This window comes from Pristiophorus japonicus, chromosome 18, assembly GCF_044704955.1.
Source record: "Pristiophorus japonicus isolate sPriJap1 chromosome 18, sPriJap1.hap1, whole genome shotgun sequence".
NCBI lineage: Eukaryota > Metazoa > Chordata > Chondrichthyes > Pristiophoridae > Pristiophorus > Pristiophorus japonicus.
In genome coordinates, this window is record NC_091994.1 from 115,732,670 (window position 1) to 115,756,942 (window position 24,273).

Genomic DNA, 24,273 nt, shown 5'->3' on the forward strand with positions numbered 1-24,273 from the left:
TTCACCACTCTCTGGGTAAAGAAGTTTCTCCTGAATTCCCCATTGGATTTCTTGGTGACGATCTTATATTGATGGCCTCTAGTTATGCTCTTCCCCACAAGTGGAAACACTCTCTCTGTATCCACTCTATCAAAACCTTTCATCATTTTAAAGACCTCTATTAGGTCACCCTTCTTTTTTCAAGAGACCCAGCCTGTTCATCCTTTCCTGTTATGTATGCCCTCGCATTTCTGGTATCATTGTTGCAAATCTTCTCTGTACCCTCTCCAGTGGCTCTATATCCTTTTTATAATATGGCGACCAGAACTGTACGCAGTGCTCCAAGTGTGGTCTAACCAAGGTCCGATACAGATTGAGTGTAACTTCCCTACTTTTCAATTCTATCCCTCTAGAAATAAACCCTAGTTTGCTTTTTATGGCCTTGCGAATCTGTGACACAACTTTGTGATTTGTGTATTTGTATCCGAGATCCCTTTGTTCCTCTTCCCCCCCCCCCCCCCCCCCCCACCACACCCAGACTCGTACCCTCCCAGTAACAAGTGACCTCCCTATTCTTATTACTCTTTATAATTTGCAGTTAAGGAACTCCATTCAGCCACAACTGAATTAAATCTTGTAATTTACTGAAAACAAACTCTGATTTAAAGGAAAACTTAGATTTATATAGCACCTTTCACCATCTCAGGACGTCCCAAAGCTCTTTATAGCCAATGAAGTACTTTTTGAAGTGTCCTCACTGTTGTAATGTAGGGAAGGCGGTTGCCACTTTATGCACAGCAAGCTCCCACAAACAGCAATGTGATATCGACCAAATGATCAGTTTTAGTGATGTTATGTTTATTCAGGGATAAATATTGGTCACAGAACGCCAAGGATAACTCCCCTCCTCTTCTTTAAAATAGTGCCATGGGATCTTTTACGTCCACCTGAGTGGGCAGATGGAACCTCGGTTTAACATCATGTCCAAAAGATGTACCTCCGACCGTACAGCACTCCCTCCTCCTGTCTTATGTTCCATATATTCTGTGTAATACCTCACATATCAGTGTTACGGTGTAATGCAGATGACATAGAAATATAGAAAATAGGTGCATAATATAAGAACATAAGAATTAGGAACAGGAGTAGGCCATCTAGCCCGTCAAGCCTGCTCCGCCATTCAACAAGATCATGGCTGATCTGGCCATGGACTCAGCTCCACTTACCCGCCTGCTCCCCGTAACCCTTAAAATTCCCTTATTGGTTAAAAATCTATCTATCTGTGACTTGAATACATTCAATAAGCTATCCTCAACTGCTTCCTTGGGCAGAGAATTCCACAGATTCTCAACCCTCTGGGAGAAGAAATTCCTTCTCAACTCGGTTTTAAATTGGCTCCCCCGTATTTTGAGGCTGTGCCCCCTAGTTCTAGTCTCCCCGACCAATGGAAACAACCTCTCCGCGTCTATCTTGTCTATCCCTTTCATTATTTTAAATGTTTCTATAAGATCACCCCTCATCCTTCTGAACTCCAACGAGTAAAGACCCAGTCTACTCAATCTATCATCATAAGGTAACCCCCTCATCTCCGGAATCAGCCGAGTGAATCGTCTCTGTACCCCCTCCAAAGCTAGTATATCCTTCCTTAAGTAAGGTGACCAAAACTGCACGCAGTACTCCAGGTGCGGCCTTACCAATACCCTATACAGTTGCAGCAGGACCTCCCTGCTTTTGTACTCCATCCCTCTCGCAATGAAGGCCAACATTCCATTCGACTTCCTGATTACCTGCTGCACCTGCAAACTAACTTTTTGGGATTCATGCACAAGGACCCCCAGGCCCCTCTGCACCACAGCATGTTGTAATTTCTCCCCATTCAAATAATATTCCCTTTTACTGTTTTTTTTCCCAAGGTGGATGACCTCACACTTTCCGACATTGTATTCCATCTGCCAAACCTTAGCCCATTCGGGAGTGGGCCATTTGACCCTTCGAGCCTGCACCACCATTCAACAAGATCATGGCTGACCCTTCACCTCAGTACCCCTTTCCTGCTTTCTCTCCATACTGATTGATCCCTTTAGCAGTAAGGGCCATATCTAACTCCCTCATGAATATATCCAACAAACTGGCTTCAACAACTCTTTGTGGTAGAGAATTCCACAGGTTAACAACTCTCTGAGTGAAGAAGTTTCTCCTTATCTCGGTCCTAAATGGCTTACCCATTATCCTTAGACTGTGACCCTTGGTTCTGGACTTCCCCAACATTGGGAACATTCTTCCTGCATCTAATCTGTCCAGTCCCATCAGAATTTTATATGTTTCTGCTAGAGAATTCCACAGATTCACCACTCTCTGGGTGAAGAAGTTTCTCCTCATCTCGGTCCTAAATGGCTTACCCCTGATCCTTAGACTGTGACCCTTGGTTCTGGACTTCCCCAACATTGGGAACATTCTTCCTGCTTCTAACCTGTTTAAACCCGTCAGAGTTTTAAACATTTCTATGAGATCCCCTCTCATTCTTCTGAACTCCAGTGAATACAAGCCCAGTTGATCCAGTCTTTCTTGATAGGTCAGTCCCGCCATCCCGGGAATCAGTCTGGTGAATCTTCGCTGCACTCCCTCAATAGCAAGAATGTTCTTCCTCAAGTTAGGAGACCAAAACTATACACAATACTCTGGGTGTGGCCTCACCAAGGCCCTGTACAACTGTAGTAACACCTCCCTGCCCCTGTACTCAAATCCCCTCGCTATAAAGGCCAACATGCCATTTGCTTTCTTAACCGCCTGCTGTACCTGCATGCCAACTTTCAATGACTGATGTACCATGACACCCAGGTCTCGTTGCACCTCCCCTTTTCCTAATCTGTCACCATTCAGATAATAGTCTGTCTCTCTGTTTTTACCACCAAAGTGGATAACCTCACATTTATCCACATTATACTTCATCTGTTATGCATTTTCCCACTCACCTAACCTCACTCTGCAGCCTCATAGCATCCTCCTCGCAGCTCACACTGCCACCCAACTTAGTGTCATCCGCAAATTTGGAGATACTACATTTAATCCCCTCATCTAAATCATTAATTTATAATGTAAACAGCTAGGGCCCCAGCACAGAACCTTGCGGTACCCCACTAGTCACTGCCTGCCATTCTGAAAAGTACCCATTTACTCCTACTCTTTGCTTCCTGTCTGCCAACCAGTTCTTTATCCATATCAATACATTACCCCCAATATCATGTGCTTTAATTTTGCACACCAATCTCTTGTGTGGGACCTTGTCAAAAGCCTTTTGAAAGTCCAAATACACCACATTCACTGATTCTCCCTTGTCCACTCTACTAGTTACATCCTCAAAAAATTCTAGAAGATTTGTCAAGCATGATTTCCCTTTCATGCTGACTTGGACCGATCCTGTCACTGCTTTCCAAATGCACTGCTATTTCATCTTTAGTAATTGATTCCAACATTTTCCCCACTACTGATGTCAAGCTAACCGGTCTATAACTCCCCGTTTTCTCTCTCCTTCATTTTTTTAAAAATGTGGTTACATTAGCTATCCTCCAGTCCATGGGAACTAATCCAGAGTCGATAGAGTGTTGGGAAATGCTCACCAATGCATCCACTATTTCTATGGCCACTTCCTTACGTACTCTGGGAAGCAGACTATCTGGCCCTGGGGATTTATCGGCCTTCAATCCCATCAATTTCCCTAACACAATTTCCTGACTAATAATGATTTCCTTCCGTTCCTCCTTCTTGCTAGACCCTCAGTCCCCTAGCATTTCCGGAAGGTTACTGCCATTTCTTTGTTCTCCATTATAAATTCACCTGAATCCAACTGCAAGGGACCTACATTTGTCTTCACTAATCTTTTTTTTCCACAAATTTATAGAAGCTTTTGCAGTCAGTTTGTATGTTCCCAGCAAGCTTCCTCTCATACTCTATTTTCCCCATCCTAATTAAACCCTTTACCCTCCTCTGCTGAATTATAAATTTCTCCCAATCCTCAGGTTTGCTGCTTTTTCTGGCCAATTTATATACCTCTTCCTTGGATTTAACACTATCCCTAATTTTCCTTGTTAGCCATGGTTGAGCCACCTTCCCTGTTTTATTTTTAGTCCAGACAGGGATGTACAATTGTTGAAGTTCATCCACGTGATCTTTAAATGTCTGCCATTGCCTATCAACCTTCCCTGGGTTCCCAGTTTCCTGGCCTGTGCTCCTGGTGGGTGTAGCACTCCACTGGGAGCGAGTATTCAGTAAATCTCGTGTCGGGGAGGATCAGATTCCAGAGCCTGAATATTCTCGGTGAATTAAATGTCTACATTCCAACATCTTAGCACTGGTGCCAAATGAAACAGGGGACGCTGCACTGCAAATGCAGCCGGTTGTAAAGGATGTAAAGTAGTTAAGCAGGATTTGTGCGACTAATTTTCTCTCCTGGTGGGATCGCCTCATCACAAGTTACCTCCAGTACCTGATAATAGTCACGTGTGAAATTGGACAGAGAATACCATCAAGCTGCCATTTGATCATGGGGGCGTCACAGAGGGACTATTGGATTGTCACCCCATGTCCATGTGGTCGAAGGGGTCAGCAGATATACCTAGCGCCACACTGACTGGGATTCACTAACCCAGCACAAACCTGGACCAGATTTGGGATCTTCCTGTTCAACGTGGATTCACTGGATAAACTCTCCGAGTCACAGGAGATCCCCAGGAAATATTGTTAGGAAGTTACAGAAATCGAGTAATTTGATGGAATAGAAGGCAAGCGCACCCCCGAGCAAAAACTCCGATGTCAAACAGGAAATTAGGGGTGCATGCAATAAAGGTGCAGCAGTTATAATGGGTGACTTTAATATGCACATAGATTGGGCTAGCCAAACTGGAAGCAATACGGTGGAGGAGGATTTCCTGGAGTGCATAAGGGATGGTTTTCTAGACCAATATGTCGAGGAACCAACTAGGGGGGAGGCCATCTTAGACTGGGTGTTGTGTAATGAGAGAGGATTAATTAGCAATCTCATTGTGCGAGGCCCCTTGGGGAAGAGTGACGATAATATGGTGGAATTCTGCATTAGGATGGACAATGAAACAGTTAATTCAGAGACCATGGTCCAGAACTTAAAGAAGGGTAACTTTGAAGGAATGAGGTGTGAATTGGCTAGGATAGATTGGCGAATGATACTTAAGGGGTTGACTGTGGATGGGCAATGGCAGACATTTAGAGACCTCATGGATGAACTACAACAATTGTACATTCCTGTCTGGCGTAAAAATAAAAAAGGGAAGGTGGCTCAACCGTGGCTATCAAGGGAAATCAGGGATAGTATTAAAGCCAAGGAAGTGGCATACAAATTGGCCAGAAATAGCAGCGAACCCGGGGACTGGGAGAAATTTAGAACTCAGCAGAGGAGGACAAAGAGTTTGATTGAGGAAGGGAAAATGGAGTACGAGAAGAAGCTTGCAGGGAACATTAAGGCGGATTGCAAAAGTTTCTATAGATATGTGAAGAGAAAAAGGTTAGTAAAGACAAACGTAGGTCCCCTGCAGTCAGAATCAGGGGAAGTCATAACAGGGAACAAAGAAATGGCAGACCAATTGAACAAGTACTTTGGTTCAGTATTCACTAAGGAGGACACAAACAACCTTCCGGAAATAAAAGGGGTCAGAGGGTCTAGTAAGGAGGAGGAACTGAGGGAAATCTTTATTAGTCGGGAAATTGTGTTGGGGAAATTGATGGGATTGAAGGCCGATAAATCCCCAGGGCCTGATGGACTGCATCCCAGAGTATTTAAGGAGGTGGCCTTGGAAATAGCGGATGCATTGACAGTCATTTTCCAACATTCCATTGACTCTGGATCAGTTCCTATCGAGTGGAGGGTAGCCAATGTAACCCCACTTTTTAAAAAAGGAGGGAGAGAGAAAACAGGGAATTATAGACCGGTCAGCCTGACCTCCGTAGTGGGTAAAATGATGGAATCAATTATTAAGGATGTCACGGCAGCGCATTTGGAAAATGGTGACATGATAGGTCCAAGTCAGCATGGATTTGTGAAAGGGAAATCATGCTTAACAAATCTTCTGGAATTTTTTGAGGATGTTTCCAGTAAAGTGGACAAAGGAGAACCAGTTGATGTGGTATATTTGGACTTTCAGAAGGCTTTCGACAAGGTCCCACACAAGAGATTAATGTGCAAAGTTAAAGCACATGGGATTGGGGGTAGTGTGCTGACGTGGATTGAGAACTGGTTGTCAGACAGGAAGCAAAGAGTAGGAGTAAATGGGGACTTTTCAGAATGGCAGGCAGTGACTAGTGGGGTACCGCAAGGTTCTGTGCTGGGGCCCCAGCTGTTTACATTGTACATTAATGATTTAGATGAGGGGATTAAATGTAGTATCTCCAAATTTGCGGATGACACTAAGTTGGGTGGCAGTGTGAGCTGCGAGGAGGATGCTATGAGGCTGCAGAGTGACTTGGATAGGTTAGGTGAGTGGGCAAATGCATTGCAGATGAAGTATAATGTGGATAAATGTGAGGTTATCCACTTTGGTGGTAAAAACAGAGAGACAGACTATTATCTGAATGGTGACAGATTAGGAAAAGGGGAGGTGCACCGAGACCGGGGTGTCATGGTACATTAGTCATTGAAGGTTGGCATGCAGGTACAGCAGGCGGTTAAGAAAGCAAATGGCATGTTGGCCTTCATAGCGAGGGGATTTGAGTACAGGGGCAGGGAGGTGTTGCTACAGTTGTATAGGGCCTTGGTGAGGCCACACCTGGAGTATTGTGTACAATTTTGGTCTCCTAACTTGAGGAAGGACATTCTTGTTATTGAGGGAGTGCAGCGAAGATTCACCAGACTGACTCCTGGGATGGTGGGACTGACCTATCAAGAAAGACTGGATCAACTGGGCTTTTATTCACTGGAGTTCAGAAGAATGAGAGGGGACCTCATAGAAACGTTTAAAATTCTGACGGGGTTAGACAGGTTAGATGCAGGAAGAATGTTCCCAATGTTGGGGAAGTCCAGAACCAGGGGTCACAGTCTAAGGATAAGGGGTAAGCCATTTAGGACCGAGATGAGGAGAAACTTCTTCACCCAGAGAGTGGTGAACCTGTGGAATTCTCTACCACAGAAAGTAGTTGAGGCCAATTCACTAAATATATTCAAAAGGGAGTTAGCTGTAGTCCTTACTACTCGGGGGATCAAGGGGTATGGTGAGAAAGCAGGAATGGGGTACTGAAGTTGCATGTTCAGCCATGAACTCATTGAATGGCAGTGCAGGCTAGAAGGGCTGAATGGCCTACTCTATGTTTCTATATTTTCTTTGTTTCTATGTAAATGGATAGCATGTCGCCCGATAACCTCTACCTGGGACTCAAGACTAACTGTGGCCTGGGAGGAAAGTGCAGTGTGAGGAGATTCGATAATAGGGGAAAGGCAGCTTCTAACGGCATTGCTTTCACTGGTTTTAAATTATTATCTGAATACTGTATGCAGCTTGGAGTGGATTTTCCAGGACCTCTGCGCAATACCATTGAGTAATGCTGCAAATATCAGCAGGCCAGGCAGCATCTGTGGAGAGAAACAGAGTGTACGTTTCAGCTCGATGGCCCTTCATCAGATCCAGTCCAATGTTTGGTGGTGTGCGAGTTGTCCACAGGACAGGCAGTGTCTCGGTATCTCCCTGTGGGAGCAGGATTCTGTGCATTAAATATCAAATTGATTCACAATCATTTATCTGACAAAAAGAAAATTATGCAGATAATGCAAGAATTAATCATTTTTATTCATAATGTATTTCAGTCCAGCGACCTTGAATATTTACACACCTCACACAGTGGAGTTAAAACACTCCCGCTCAACACTTCCTTCACAATCTGAAAATAAATCTTTTTAACATTTTCAGCAGCTGGGGTAAATCCGCCGAAACTGCTGCTCGGGTAAGTTAGTCTGAAGTGTGGCGACATGCAAGAGTTACATAATATATATGCAGCAAACACTTAGACAACATGTTTGGGAGGGAAACACTGGCCCAGAGATATTTGAAGGAAAGGCATCTCGCCCATAATGTTGGGAGGGGGCAGAGGAGAAATCCTTACACAACCTATGGTCCACATTCTCCTCAGTGCCTCGCACTCCTCAGCACAGACACATTCATCTTCGTGTAACTGTACATAAGAACAAGATGATTTGTTGTAAGTCCTGAAGCGGGGGTGTCTGTCCTGTTCATTTTCATATGTTTTCTGTGTTAACTGGGACTGGGATATCCATCATTGTCACATCAGGACAGCGGGCGGGTCACTGTGGCTCACTGCTGCCTCTGATAGATTCACCGTCCTACAGGATAGTTCAATGCCTTTACTCACAATAAAAATCCCCAAATGAATATTAACCTATGTAAAAACCCTTAGTTTGTAAAACTATAATATCACAAAATACTGTGTATAACACAAGACACTGGCTAAACGCCCAATTGCACTTTCCCCTGCCTCCTTCCTGTGATTGAATCCATATACCGATTACACCGATATGCATGGCTTGGCATTAGTGTTAAGGTGACAATATTATCGTGTTGTGGCACTGGATGGGTCTGGACAGCAGCAGCTCCGTGTGCAAGGAAGATTAATATTAATATTTCGCACGGTTGTATATTCGTGACCAGTTCATGAATCGCAGCTTTTTATTCAGGATCCAATGTACAGTCTCTCTCTCTCACACACACATCTATAGATATTAAGTGAATGTTGACTTAATTAAAATCCTCAGTTTGTAAAACTATTAATATGACAATATATATATATATATTAATTAATTTAAAGGGGCAACGCCTGTGGAATTATGGCTTCCGTGATTCAAACTATCGGATGTTACCATGGCCACGGGTAAGTCACAAATTCCTCCTTCCAGTATATCCCTTTGCGAAGTCGGTTGCACTGGCACAATAAGCTGTCCGGGCCCGGGTTTGGCCCGAGTACCGGCTCCAGCGTTCTGCTTATATCACAGTAACTGATAGTCACAAATGGATTGCTGGGAAATAAAGCCAGGATTGTCAGAAGGCTCCACCGATCAATTAGTTTTAAATCATTTACCAACCTGCAGTTGGAATGGAATGGAATGGAAGGCGTCGCTCACTGATTGCAAAGCTGTGACATCTTTGACTTGAACATAGTTTGTCGATAGAAAAAGTGATGCCTTTTGTGGAGACTAGATTGTAAAAAGAATGGCAGGTAACACAGAAAGAGATGGGTATTGTCACTGCACAGCACAGCCCCAGCCTGTCACTGAGAGTTAGTTGGGCGGATAGTCACCGTGCTGGGACCTGTGGCGGTCAGAACCCTCCCCTGAGAACAGTCTACTGATGTGGGGCTTGTGAGTCGGGGCCGGGCCGCTGGTGCTGATGCTGCAGCAGCTGATCTGCCGGGAGATGGTGCCGATGTCAGGCTGGGGTGGCTCCAAGTGCCAGTGGCCTCCCCCCTCCTCCTCCTCCCCCTCCTCCTCCTTCTCCTCGGAGATGGAGCTGAGCCGCGGGGCGCTCTTGCTGCAGTCCAGGGGCGGCCGGTAGGGACACTGGCTGTTGAGAAGTTTCCTGATGGGGATCAGGGGAACGATGACCTCTCCCAGCCGCTGCTGCTGCCGGTGCCGGGCGTCGTCTTGTCGCTTGAGCCTCTTGAACTCGTTGAAAGCCGAGGTGGAAGTCTGGTAGAGCAGGAGCGCCATGGCCTTGGCTTTGTGGGACCTGGACACCAGCACAGCGTGGCACCGCAGCACCACTGCCTTGTTCCTGACCTGGTGCCGGTAAACCCAGGCGAAGATGCGGGCACGGTTGCGGTCCGCCACGCAGTAGGTGATGCGGTGCAGGAGGTACAAGTGGCCGGAGTGTTTGGAGCGGTCAGTCTGGCTCATCCTGACCCCGTGTGGCCCGATGGACAGCTGCATCTTGGTGCCGGCGCTGCCCTGCTCACACTTGGCCCAGATCTTGCCCACCGCCTCGTCCGTGCAGCCATCGCCCTTGGCGCTGAAAGTCACGGCGTTGCCCAGGTACCAGACGGTATAGCTGGGGTCCTCCCTGGTTAGTTGCACCTTCTGCCGCTTGGATTTGAAGATGCTGCCGAGCCGCTCCAGGGAACAGTCGGACCAAATGTCAGGACAAACCCGCACAAAGGACGAGATGAGCGACCTGTAACTGAGCCCGCCGCCCAAGCTCTTCGCCTTGGATTTGCGATCTTCCTCCAGCAGGACGAACTTGCTCCTTTTCCAAGGCAGCATGATGAGGATTGAAGGGTATTTGGCTAAACCCGGGTCCGATAATGCGACCCAGGATCTCCGTGTTGTCTCAGATGCAACGGGACGGAATAGCTGCAGACAGACAGAGAGCGAGAGAGACAGAGGCAGGGAGAGACAGAGCGAGAGAGACAGAGGCAGGGAGAGACAGAGCGAGTCGCAGAATGTGGCGCGGCCCCGCCCATCGCCCGCAAACTCTCACTGGCTCTCGGACTGACGCCGCTGTCCCGGGAAGGTGTGGTCTCCCCGAGTCAGTGCTCAACAATAATAGTTTATCAACACCTGTCAGTAAACCATCTTGTTCCTCGGATCCTTATAATTCGTAAATGGGAGCGGAAATCATAAAAGTTTGGCCAGGCTGCAAACTTTTAAAAAATTGTTTATTTGAGGACAATCACTTGATAATAAATTCTTCTTCAGTCGGGAGGAGAACAGGCGGCGGATTTACACATGACTGAACACGTGTTTTATTTAATTAATTAAACATTTGAATATAAAATTCACAAACTACAAGTAATTTCCACTTCACTCAGCAAACAATAGGAGAGACTAGAATTCCAAATGTAACCAAAACTGTGGAACATGTCTGGAATCCGAGGACTGATGTGAGGAGCATTTCCGCACAAAGATATTTAGCTGCATTTTAAGGTGATCCATTACTCTGTGTTTCATGAGAGGGAAGGCGAATCTATTCATCGGATTATCGATTTAATGTCAGGATGAGTGGAATTCCCATTTAAACTGTGTTATTTGTTGACAAAAATCTAACGCGGTGATTTGTTCAATATGTTCCGTACAAGCGAAGTCCAGAATGTCATTTAATGTGAGGTTCGGATTTGGACCAGGTTTGTAACTAATTCCTGCCTCCAGGATTCGGCACTTGCGCCAAGGTTAAGTTAAATCTGAGGTTTCAACCTTGAACTCTTTACAGATGCAATACCCAAGACAAACATTGGAGTTTGAGCATTGTAGGGTCAGTATTGTATATCTGCATGTCTGTGTGTGCATGTGTCTCTCTGTGTTTCTGTGCGTTGCACTTTGTAGCTGTGTGTGTGTCTGTGTTTCTGTGTCTGTGTATATGTGTTTCTGAGTTTCTGTATGTGTCTGTGTATCTGTGTCTGTATATTGGCTGGCTGTGTGTTTGTGTCTTGTGTTTTGTTTTTATGTGTGCAAGATGGTTGTTAAAATGTATTTTGCAAAAACTGGGGAAAAGAAAATAATGTTTTTAGTTTTACAGTGTTTAGATTATATCTTAAAAGAAGAAACAAAGATTATAACTGAATAGTTTAGGAGCTAAAAAATGACTTTGATATTGAAAGTCTAACTGTAACCACCGTTCAGCCTGAAGTATGTTGTGTAATTTTCTAAATGTCGAGATTTCTAATGGTCCCTTCCTTCATACAGTCTTGATTGTCCAACATTATAGATCATTAATAAAGAGTAGTCAATCTGTTCAGAGCCTCACACCCACACACAGATCACAGGATCACACACGTGCACATTTTCACTGAAGACCTTTAATAGAATTGCTCATCCTAATGTGCACACTATTCATTGCTTCCTTCCTTGGGCTTCCTGCTCTTAAATACATTTCACTTCCACATAACAATTGCAGAGGCTTAGAAAAGATTGCTTTCTTTCTAAGGGTGAGATCCTTGTCATGCCAGAATACATTAACATCAATCAAAATATATTTTTTCATGAGTTGCGAGTCTGAGGTCACTGCAATATAAATTAAGGCTTGAATGGAGCTTAATGAATTAGAGTTCTTCTAACACAAATCTCTAATTTCCTATATTTGAACTGCCGGTAGACAGGATGCACGTCATATGCTCATCTATTGTAGCCTGTTCCCCTCGGCTCCTTACAGCAAATACATAATTGTCTTTCTTATGATTGGCTATTCTAGTTAAAAGTTTAATAGAGGAATATGGGAAGGCCATTCAGCCCCTCAAGGCTATCCCACCATTCAATCAGATCATGGCTGATATGTATCTTAACTCCAGTTACCCAGCTTGATTCCTTATCCCTTAATACATTATCAATCACAGTTTTGAATTTTTCAATTAACCCTCAGTCTCAACAGCTTTTTTGTATGAAGAAGTGCTTCCTGACATCACACCTGAATGGGCTAGCTTTAATTTTAAGATTATGTCCCTTGTATTTCACTGCGGTTTGTAATGCACATTGGCTGCTGTGATTCTTGCATTACAATGGTAACTAACCTCAAAATTACGTAATTGGCTTTAAAGAGTCCTGGAATGATTCTTGGAACTCTGAACAAATATTTTGTATCAGTCTTTATGGTAGAGGACATTAACAATATTCCGACAATGAAGAGTCCAAGGGCTATTGGGGGGAGGAACTTAACACAATCACAATCACGAAGGAGGCGGTGCTCAGTAAGATAATGGGACTAAAGGCAGATAAATCCCCTGGACCTGATGGCTTGCATCCTAGGGTCTTAAGAGAAGTAGTGGCAGGGATAGTGGATGCATTGGTTGTAATTTACCAAAATTCCCTGGATTCTGGGGAGGTCCCAGCAGATCGGAAAACTGCAAAGGTAATGCCCCTATTTAAAAAAGGAGGCAGAAAAAAGCAGGAAACTATAGACCAGTTAGCCTAACATCTGTGGTTGGGAAAATGTTGGGTTCCATTATTAAAGAAGCAGTAACAGGACATTTGGAAAAGCAAAATTCGCCCAGGCAGAGTCAGCATGGATTTATGAAGGGGAAGTCATTTTTGACAAATTTGCTGGAATTCTTTGAGGATGTAACGAACAGGGTGGATAAAGGGGAACCAGTGGATGTGGTGTATTTGGACTTCCAGAAGGCATTTGACAAGGTGCCACATAAAAGGATACTGCACAAGATAAAAGTTCATGGGGTTGGGGGTAATATATTAGCATGGATAAAGGATTGGTTAACTAACAGAAAACAGAGAGTCAGGATAAATGGCTCATTCTCTAGTTGGCAACCAGTAACTAGTGGGGTGCCACAGGGATCAGTGCTGGGACCCCAACTATTTACAATCTATATTAACGACTTGGAAGAAGGGATTGAGTGTAACATAGCCAAGTTTACTGACAATACAAAGATGGGAGGAAAAGCAATGTGTGAGGACACAAAAAATCTGCAAAAGGACATAGACAGGCTAAGTGAGTGGCCAAAAATTTGGCAGATGGAGTATAATGTTGGAAAGTGTGAGGTCATGCACTTTGGCAGAAAAAAATCAAAGAGCAAGTTATTATTTAAATTGAGAAAGATTGCAAAATGCTGCAGTACAGCGGGAACTGGGGGTATTTGTGCATGAAACACAAAAGGATAGTATGCAGGTACAGCAAATGATCAGGAAGGCCAATGGAATCTTGGCCTTTATTGCAAAGAGGACGGAGTAAAAGCAGGAAGTCTTGCTCCAGCTATATAAGGTATTGGTGAGGCCACACCTGGAATACTGCATGTAGTTTTGGTTTTCATATTTATGAAAGGAAATACTTGCTTTGGAGACAGTTCAAAGAAGGTTCACTAGATTGATTCCGGGGATGAGGAGGTTGACTTATGAGGAAAGGTTGAGTAGGTTGGGCCTCTATTCATTGGAATTCAGAAGAATGAGAGGTGATCGTATCAAAACATATAAGATTATGAGGGGGCTTGACAAGGTGGATGCAAAGAGGATGTTTCCACTGATGGGGGAGACTAGAACTAGTGGGCATGATCTTAGAATAAGGGACTGCCCATTTAAAACAGAGATGAAGAGAAATTTCTTCTCTCAGAGGGTTGTAAATCTGTGGAATTCGCTGCCTCAGAGAGCTGTGGAAGCTGGGACATTGAATAAATTTAAGACAGAAATAGACAGATTTTTAATCGATAGGGGATAAGGGGTTATGGGGAGCGGGCAGGGAAGTGGAGCTGAGTCCATGATCGGATCAGCCATGATCTTATTGAATGGTGGAGCAGGCTCGAGGGGCCGTATGGCCTACTCCTGTTCCTATTTCTTATGTTCTTATGTCCTGAGCACATGAAAGGTGCTATATAAATACAAATTCTTTCTTTCTTGCTCACTCAAGTAAATATCTGCATTCTGGGATGTTGTGAGTTGCAAATGATTCACTTCGGGGAAGATTGGGTTAAGGGTAAAGCGAGTGCAGCTTTTGATGGCAGCAGAGATGTACTGAAATTTAATCACAGCCAAGACCTGTCGGGAGAAGATGGTCATCTGTATTTACATTCCATCTTAAAGTCATCCTTCAGATTGTGCAACGACATCCTCAGTCAACAAAATCCTCATTCATTTTACATGCAATTGTTGAATTACTAAATTTTGATCTCCTCCATAGATTCGTTTTTTAAAGGCCATGAAAATTTACCTTCAATTTCTTCAAAGATGCAGTGGGGCAGATACTGCAATGTTGGGCTGTGATATTCCACAGGCTTGTACACAATGTCGTTAGATAACATGAGAGGCGGTGGGAGCCTGCACATAAAGCATATTAACGCCGCATTAAATATTTAAATGAGGGGAAATGCCTCAACTGTGCTCTAGTTGCCGAACAATAGATGTCAGAGCAGGATCTTTGCTGGGAATCACAAGGCCTCGGAATGGCAGAAGAAAATTGGTCAACATTTTTTTCACAATTCACCTCAAGGAGCAAAAGCCGCCCCTCAAATCTTCTGCTGTTTTGGTCTGATATTTGTTCTTTTCTTGCCCTTCATTTTCATATGTTTGCTCTCAGCAGATGGATGCAGAGAAGATGTTTCCACTGATGGAGGAGACTAGAGCTAGAGGGCATGATCTTAGAATAAGGGGCCGCCCAATTAAAACTGAGATGAGGAGGAATTTCTTCTCTCAGAGGGTTGTAAATCTGTGGAATTCGCTGCCTCAGAGAGTTGTCGAGGCTGGGTCATTGAATAAATTTAAGACAGAGATATTCTTAAACAATAAGGGGATAAGGGGATAAGGGGTTATGGGGAGCAGGCGGGGAAGTGGAGCTGAGTCCATGATCAGATCAGCCATGATCTTATTGAATGGCGGAGCAGGCTCGAGGGGCTGTATGGCCTACTCCTGCTCCTATTTCTTATGTTCTTATCTCTGGACTCTTGCCCATCCGCCAGTCCCTTTGGCCCACCATTGGCGGCCGTGCCTTCAGCTGCCTTGGCCCTAAGCTCTGGAATCTCCTCTCTAAACCTTTCTGTCTCTCCACCTCCCTCTCCTTCTTTAAGACCTACCTCTTTGACCAAACCTTGAGTCACTCCTCATGCTCTCAATGCCGAGAGCATACAGAAATCAAGTGCAGACAGTGGAAAGAGCATGTGGAAAACCAGTCCCATCCACCGCTTCCCTCAATGCCTATCTGTCCCACCTGTGACAGAGCCTCTGGCTCTCGTATTGGACTGTTCAGCCACCAAAGAACTCACTTCAGGAGTGGAAGCAAGTCTTCCTCGATTCTGACTATGATGATGATGATAATGATGAGTCACTCCTCAGGCTAATTGTTAGTGTACTGCGCTGACCATCAGTGTTTTGGGGGCCTGGTCAGCATGTGCTTATTGGCTGACACAAATCAGTGCAACCTGGCCTGCTTTGACCCACTCCAGCTCTCGGTCCCACTTTACTTCGGTCCATCTCATCTTAAGCCTGATGGACATTTAGACAGGCTTTGGCTCTCCCATCAGTGTTTTCCCAGCATTGGCAGGTAGTGCTGCTGGTGTATACTTTCACTAAGAGCTATTCCTACCTACATTATACAAAGGCAGTAATCCTGGCATTGGAAACAATGACAGGTGAAGCACGGGTTTCAAGTGGGACTGGGAAGGATCAGAAATGGCTGTCGAGAAAATGGGGATAAATTGTTGGAAAGGGAAAGTGGGAATATGGTTGGCAAGGGAAGGGAAGGGGAATCTTTGAAAAGGGAAGGGGAAAGATGGTTAGAGAGATGGAGGAATAATGAGAGTAAATAAAGGAAGGGGTTGATCCAGCTGATATCCTGGCTGATTCTTCCCCTTCCGAGTGCAGGAACGCTCGGGCCAGTGGCAGCTCTCTAACAAGAACAGAGCGAATGTTAAACCTGGAATCTTGTGGCCTGTGAGCCCTGAACCCTAAACCAATAATCCATGGGAACAGGCTCTTGCGCAACCTCCAATTGGTTGCCTGTGGTGTCATTGTTAATAATTCTGCAGAATATGCCAAAAGGGACTACTGACTGAGGACAATCTTGGAAAGCTGTGTCCTTAAATAATCTTCATAAAGTATTGAAAGCGCAATATAACTCATAACTGATATCTTGGCTCACTCACTCTGGATATCTGTTTTTCTATTTATTTATTTTAATAAATACAGTTGAATCTTGATAAAGACATAATTATTTTCACAAAGACTTTTATGCAGTGATTACAATTGTGCTTGAATCAGCATTTCCATAACCTGCAGATAGAAGCAGATCCTTTTCAAGCAACCCATCTGTTTAACAAATAATTTGCTTCAGTCGCCAAGTGAAATATGTCAACGAATTAATTGCATTTAACATTTTGAGCATCTTAAATCAATTAATTTTATGCCTAGATCAGGAATCTTATTTAAGATTTGTCTCTGAGGTGAGTCCAAGGTTGTGGGTTCATTAACCACTCCAGGGACTTGAGCACATTATCTGGGCTGACATTTCAGTGCAGTACTGAGGGAGAGCCACACTGTTGGAGGGGCAGTACTGAGGGAGAGCCACACTGTTGGAGGGGCAGGACTGAGGGAGTGCCGCACAGTCGGAGGGGCAGTACTGAAGGAACGACGCACTGTCGGAGGGGCAGTAATGAGGGAATTCTGCACTGTCGGAGGGTCAGCACTAAGAGAGCACCGCACTGTCGAAGGGGCAGTACTGAGGGGAGTGCCGCACTTTCGGAGGGGCAGTACTGAGGGAGAGCTGCACTATCAGAGAGGCAGTGCAGAGGGAGCACCACACTGTCGGAGGGGCAGTACTGAGGAAGTGCTGCACAGTCTGAGGAGCAGTACTGAGGGAGTGCTGCACTGTCAGAGGGGCAGTACTGAGGGAGTGTCGCACTCTCGGAGGGGCAGTACTGAGGGAGCGCTGCACTGTCGGAGGGGCAGTACTGAGGGAGCGCTGCACTGTTGGAGGGGCAGTACTGAGGGAGTGCCGCACTGTCAGAGGGGCAGTACTGAGGGAGCGCCGTACTGTTGGAGGGGCAGTACTGAGGGAGTGCTGTACTGTCGGAGGGGCGATACTGAGCGAGCGCCGCACTGTCGGAGGGGCGGTACTGAGGGAATGCCACACTGTCGGAGGGGGCAGTACTGAAGGAGTGGTGCACTGTCGGAGGGGCAGTGTTGACGGAGCACTGCACTATTGGAGGGGCAATACTGAGGGAGTGCTGCACAGTCTGAGGAGCAGAACTGAGGGAGTGCTGCACTGTCAGAGGGGCAGTACTGAGGGAGTGTCGCACTGTCGGAGGAGCAGTACTGAGGGAGTGCTGCACTGTCAGAGGGACAGTACTGAGGGAGCGCCGCACTGTCAGAGGGGCAGTACTGAGGGAGTGTCGCACTCTCGGAGGGGCAGTACTGAGGGAGCACCGCACTGTCGGAGGGGCAGTACTGAGGGAGCGCCGTACTGTCGGAGGGGCAGTACTGAGTTAGTGCCGCACTGTCGGAGGGGCAGTACTGAGGGAGTGTCGCACTCTCGGAGGGGCAGTACTGAGGGAGCACCGCACTGTCGGAGGGGCAGTACTGAGGGAGCGCCATACTGTCGGAGGGGCAGTACTGAGTTAGTGCCGCACAGTCGGAGGGGCAATACTGAGGGTGTGCCGCACTGTCGGAGGGGCAGTATTGAGGGAGTGCCGCACTGTCGGAGGGGCAGTACTGAGTTAGTGCCGCACAGTCGGAGGGGCAGTACTGAGGGTGTGCCGCACTGTCGGAGGGGCAGTATTGAGGGAACGCCGCACTGTTGGAGGTGCTATCTTTCAGATAAAATATTAAACTGAGGCCCCGTCTGCCTTCTCAGGTGGATATAATATATCCCATGGCACTATTCGAAGAAGAGCAGGTAAGTTCTCGTGGTCTATGTTATATATAGGGGAGTTCTGTGGTGTCCTGGTTAACAGTCATCCCTCAAAACAAATTAACTGCCCATTTATGTCATTTGTCATTCATGGGACATTGTAACCAAATCAACTACTTCAAAATAATGGTAACTATGCTGCAAAGCTAAATGCATTGGCTGTAAAGCACTTGGGAGGTCCTGATGATGTGCAGGGGCTATATCAATGAAAGTTCTTTCTTTGAAGAAGTTTGTGGCCAAGAAATTCATCTTCCTTTGTTGGCTGGGTTATTCTGGCTGGTTTTTCATGCCGGCAAGAGGCTCGAACCTGAACATAACTATGCTAAAGCGCCCCGCTGCTGCTCGCTGGTTATGGGAGGGTGGGACTTGTGCTGGGCTGACCATGCAGATTGGGTCTGTGAGTGGAAGTATTGGCAATCCAAGGAGTAGTCTGGGACCGGCTGACAGTGGGCTGGAGGTTCAGCAGGCCCTGTTTTTCCAGGACTCACAATTTCCGGGGCCATTTGCTGAGTGTCCATCCGCCAGCAGATCCTTTAAGGAACTCTGGTTCGGCTGCTCAATACCTGCGACCACAGTGCACACTCTGCCAATTCCTGAATGTTGTAATTGGGGTCCTACAAGTGGCTTGCCTGATTTGCATTTTTAAGCAGCCTCACACCTATTCCAAGCAGGCAGGCAACTCGCCTGTTCCATTATTGCATCAGGTGGGCCTAGGGTGTCTGAGGGGGCTTCTCCCCAATTTCAACTGCTGGCTGCACATTTCTCAGGTACAAAACGAGTCCAGTTGCAGATGCTGGTCTGAGTCCAGTACTTGCAAAGATTGATGCCTCTCAAGCAGACCGAATTTACACTGTAGGCTCCATAACATTCTCTCACCAGAGCAAATTCAATTGCGTATGTGCCTGCTTGCATCTATGCATAGAACTCTGCTCACTGGCATCAGAGTGCTGCTTTCATCAGTTCCCTGAATATCTTCAAAAAACAGCTGAAAAATTAAGTTTGGAATGTTTTACACTTTGCTGTTCAGGCAAGAACCTGTCCCCAAAACATGAGAAATGTTGGCCCGGAATTTGCGATCAACGGCGAAGCAATGGTCATCACCACTGGCCTTGAAGAAAGTTGCCTGCAGAGATCTCGCAATCTCTGTGGCAAAAACTTTAGCTTTCTCGACCTTAATTTGATTGTAGTGCTGTCAAACGGGGATCCTGAGCGTCATCATCATAGGCAGTCCCTCGGAATCGAGGAAGACTTGCTTCCACTCTAAAAATGAGTCCTTAGGTGGCTGAACAGTCCAATATGAGAGCCGCAGTCCCTGTCACAGGTGGAAAAGATAGTCGTTGGAGAAGTCTGGTTTGCCGCACACTCTTTCCGCTGCCTGCGCTTGGTTTCTGCGTGCTCTCGGCGATGAGACTCAAGGTGCTCAGCGCCCTCCCGGATGCACTTCCTCCACTTAGGGCGGCCTTTGGCCAGGGACTCTCAGGTGTCGGTGGGGATGTTGCACTTTATCAGGGAGGCTTTGAGGGTGTCCTTGTAATGTTTCCTCTGCCCACCTTTGGCTTGCTTGCCGTGAAGGAGTTCCGAGTAGAACACTTGCTTTGGGAGTCTCGTGTCTGGCAAGCGGACAATGTGGCCTGCCCAGTCGAGTTGATCAAGTGTGGTTAGTGCTTCAATGCTGGGGATGTTGGCCTGGTCGAGGACGCTAACGTTGATGCGTCTGTCCTCCCAGGGGATTTGTAGGATCTTGCGGAGACATCGTTGGTGGTATCTCTCCAGTGACTTGAGGTGCCTACTATACATGGTCCAAGTCTCTGAGCCATACAGGAGGGTGGGTATTACTACAACCCTGTAGACCATGAGCTTGGTGGTGGATTTGAGGGCCTGGTCTTCGAACACTCTTTGCCTCAGGCAACTTAAGGTTGTGCTGGTGCACTGGAGGCGGTGTTGGATCTCGTCGGCAATGTCTGCTCTTGTTGATAGGAGGCTCCCGAGGTATGGGAAATGGTCCATGTTGTCCAGAGCCACGCTGTGGATCTTGATGACTTGGGGCCAGTGCTGTGTGGCGAGGACAGGCTGGTGGAGGACCTTAGTCTTACAGATGATTAGCGTAAGGCCCATGCTTTCATACGCTTCAGTAAATACATCGACTATGTCCTGGAGTTCAGCCTCTGTGTGCGCACAGACGCAGGCGTCATCCGCGTACTGTAGCTCGGTGACAGAGGTTGGAGTAGTCTTGGACCTGGCCTGGAGATGGCGAAAGTTGAACAGCTTCCCACTGGTTCTGTAGTTTAGTTCCGCTCCAACGGGGAGCTTGTTGACAGTGAGGTGGAGCATGGCAGCGAGGAAGATTGAGAAGAGGGTTGGGGCAATGACGCAGCCCTGTTTGACCCTGGTCTGGATTGGGTCTGTAATGGATCCATTGGTAAGGATCACGGCCTGCATGTCATCGTGACGCAGGCGGAGGATGATGGCGAACTTTTGGGGGCATCTGAAACGGAGGGAGATGCTCCATAGACCCTCGCGGTTGTAAGGTCAAAGAAGGCCATGTATAAGGCTGACGCTGTTCCCTGCATTTTTCCTGCAGCTGTCGCGCTGCAAAAATCATGTCCATTATGCCCCGTAAGGGATGAAATCCGCACTGTGATACCGGGAGGTGCTCCTCGGCCACAGGGAGAAGACGGTTGAGGAGGACTCTAGCGATGACTTTCCCAGTGGCTGATGGCAGGGAGATTGCCGCAGTCGGACTTGTCCCCTTTTTTAAAGATGGTCACGATCACTGCCTCTCTAAGATCCGCGGCATGCTTTCCTACCTCTAGATGAGAGAGATGAGGTCATATATTCGTGCCAACAGTGCCTCTCCACCATACTTCAGTGCCTCAGCAGGGATTCCATCCGCTCCTGTAGCCGCCTTGTTTTTAAGCTGTCTTATGGCTTTTTCTACCTCGTGCAGTGTTGGGGTTTTACTGAGGTGGTGGCAGGTCGCATGCTGTGGGATGGAGTCGAGAACACAATACGTGTCGGTTAATGAACATCTTATTGACTTCTCAACAGGGAATGGTTTTCAGGCATTTATTCATTCCACATAAATTCTCTCATTCTTTGTCTAACAAGGAAACCTGATTAAAAGTAATGTCTTGCTAGTCATGTGAATGTTTCTGTTTTCCATATAATATTCTTTTCCTATCCGTCCTTTTCCCAAGACTGTAACCCACGTTAGGAAGGCTTTGATGGACGCTGGCAGTGGCCATTCGTTCCCGGTGAGCCTGCACACTGAGCTTGGACAGTGAGTGATGGTCGTCTATTTAACCATGGAGGCTTCACCGTTGAGTCTCTTTATATCCCAACATGATGTTCGCACACATCCACCTCCACCAGGGCTCAGTGGACCAGGAGTGTGACTGGATGAGGTTTCTCTCCTCCCTATCTCAGGTGAATTTTTTATCTCATAATCCTCCTGTGAAACGCCTTGAGACTACGTTTCACTACGTTAAAGGCACTACATAAATACAATGTGTTGTTGTTGTTGTGATACTGAAATCAATTATAGCAGCTCCACAGCTGCAGTGCCTGAGATTGGCCAACTCAACACAATCCAGCGATGAAAGCTGCTGTCTTCCTTGTCTACATAAAAACTTAAGAAATAGGAGCAGGAGTCGGCCATACAGCCCCTCGAGTCTCCTCCGCCATTCAATAAGATCATGGCTGATCCGATTTTGGCCTCAACTCTACTTTCCTGCCTGTTCGTCATAACTCTTGATCTTGTATAGTTCACAAATCTGTCTATCACAGCCTTGAATATATTCAATGATTGTGTAGCTCAGTGTCATATCATATGGTTATTTACCCAGTGGATCATCAGAGAAGCTTTTACACAAATTTTTCTATTAAGAGTTTTGTATTAAGAGGTTGTAATGATATCCTTTTCTTCCCTGCCATATACACTGTACCCTGTGAATGCTGTTATTACAGACACTGTGCCACATTGCATTGAGTGGTGGTACTGCACAGTTTTCACTTTCCTTTCATATGATTGAGGCAAACACCAAGACCAGAACAGTGGTTAACAAGCCAACAGTGGATTCAAAAATATAAATAATTGATCTGCCTCGTGCATAAATGTTGGAACTGGAATATTCCTTAATCATATTACATGGGGGATTTCAATCCCCGATCTCTCGCGATAAGCTATAGTCTTGAAATTCAGCTGCCATAAATATTCAGCAGTGTGGCCCCCTTTTCCACACAGATCTCTTCTCATTACTGCAGAAAACACTGTGCAGAGGGAGCAAGTGATCATACCTTGAAACCGCATCAGAGTGACCAACTCAGAAACACCCTTCGAAAGCTTGGCCGTGCCTGTGCACATCTGACTGGCAATTCTATTCCACTTTGTGACTGTTTCAATGCTGAAATGGGTTAAGCTACTGTAGAAACACTGTACCCTTTGTGCCAGTACTGAGCTGAGAATGTAAAAGACTCCTGCATCAATATGAAAAACAACGTACCAGTTTTCCCTTTATCTTGACTGTTAATTATTTAATGTTTGCCAGTTTTTCTGTTTCAATTTAGACTCTGTCTTTACTAATTGGCTTCTTGAAATAATATGCCTTTATTACCTCAAGGCATCTATCTTCATTTGTATGCAGCAGTGTGTACAAAGCGAAGGTGGATCCGGATACACTTTTACACAGTTACCAGTTGTAGATATTTAAGCATTTCTTAGTTCCAGTGAAGGGGATAATGATTTAAGTCAGAATTTTCAAACCTTATTTCAATGACAAAATCCAATCAAACTAAATAAAGGGAAAACAATTTACTTGCTCCAGCCTTTAACGCCAAGTAACTGGACATCACAGCTGAGATTTTCCACCGGTATTGATTAGAAATATTGATCTTGTTTGGAACAGTATTTCTAAATATTGGCAACATATCAAAGTGCTATTGTTACTCGAGTTGTACTTATGATTTAATGGCTTGCCTTAGTTCATCAGGAAACTAGATGTTAACCTTGGATTAACCGTGGAGAAATCCATCAATTTAAATCCCTATAAAAGGTACCTCCTTGAGGGTGAGATTATTTTCCGCACGCAGACAGTGTGTTGGGCAATAAGCCTCGCTCCAGTACTTGGCAACATCATTGCTTCAACTCTCTGCCAGCACAGAGATACACCCTCTGGAGGATATTAGTGAGTTAGAAGTGAAACATGGAAATGCAACTTTAAAAACACAAATTGAAGAATGGTTGGCAACTGAGTAGAGGGAAACCTTCACCATTGGCCGTGCTGAGTCAGTTCATGATTCCAACCTCACGGGGTCAGTTATGAAGCAAAAGGTGTTTCTGACTATGAAAGGCTGCACCATTTACTTGCCTCCTTGTAGATCATAATGCAACAATTGGTACACTGCTGCATTTGATGTGCACTAAGGGGTTTCTGTTCAGTGGACAGCTACTGAGCAAGTCACTGGCTCGATCACAGCTGCAGGAGAGGCCTGGGATTTGCTGCTTGTGAGTGCAGTTGCAGGAACTCTCAAACGTGCCGCTGTAGCAAACTCCGGGATTTCTGTGGTATGTTTTATGTGGCTTTAGATAGATGGGGTAACTGTGATTTTAAATAATTGACTTCAGCCAGTTGTACCTCATGATGAAGCCCATTGATAATGGTCCCCAACACAACTTCCTGGCTGCACAGTCAGACCATGGTCATTGGAGATGTCTGTCCTGGGTGGATTTTTATTTTAACAAAAGGTTAACAAGAAATTTGCATTGAGATAGAAAAACATTCCAAGGTGCATCACAGAGGGATAAGAATGGAGACTGAGCATGAGGGGAGGTGGGGACAGGGTAGCAAAAGTGACCAAGGATGTGGTCAGATAGATAGGTTTAGAGAAGGAGAAGAGGGAGTTCCAGAGAGTAGGGCGAAAACACCCTTGTGTTGTGTAT

General features: G+C 45.8%; 1 protein-coding gene across 1 annotated transcript; it reads right to left on the reverse strand.

Annotated features, from left to right (window-relative positions):
• Positions 1-9,286: 9,286 nt before the first annotated feature.
• fam43b (family with sequence similarity 43 member B) lies at positions 9,287-10,544 on the reverse strand. Its single transcript, XM_070860746.1, has 2 exons — positions 10,521-10,544; positions 9,287-10,264 (listed from the first exon to the last, which is right to left on the reverse strand). The coding sequence occupies exon 2, from the start codon at positions 10,262-10,264 to the stop codon at positions 9,287-9,289; it is 978 nt and encodes a 325-aa protein (XP_070716847.1). The 5' UTR covers positions 10,521-10,544.
• Positions 10,545-24,273: the final 13,729 nt, after the last annotated feature.

Excerpts from the sequence above, each read along its gene's own strand:
- fam43b (XM_070860746.1), bottom strand. The coding sequence starts at position 10,264 with ATGCTGCCTTGGAAAAGGAGCAAGTTCGTCCTGCTGGAGGAAGATCGC.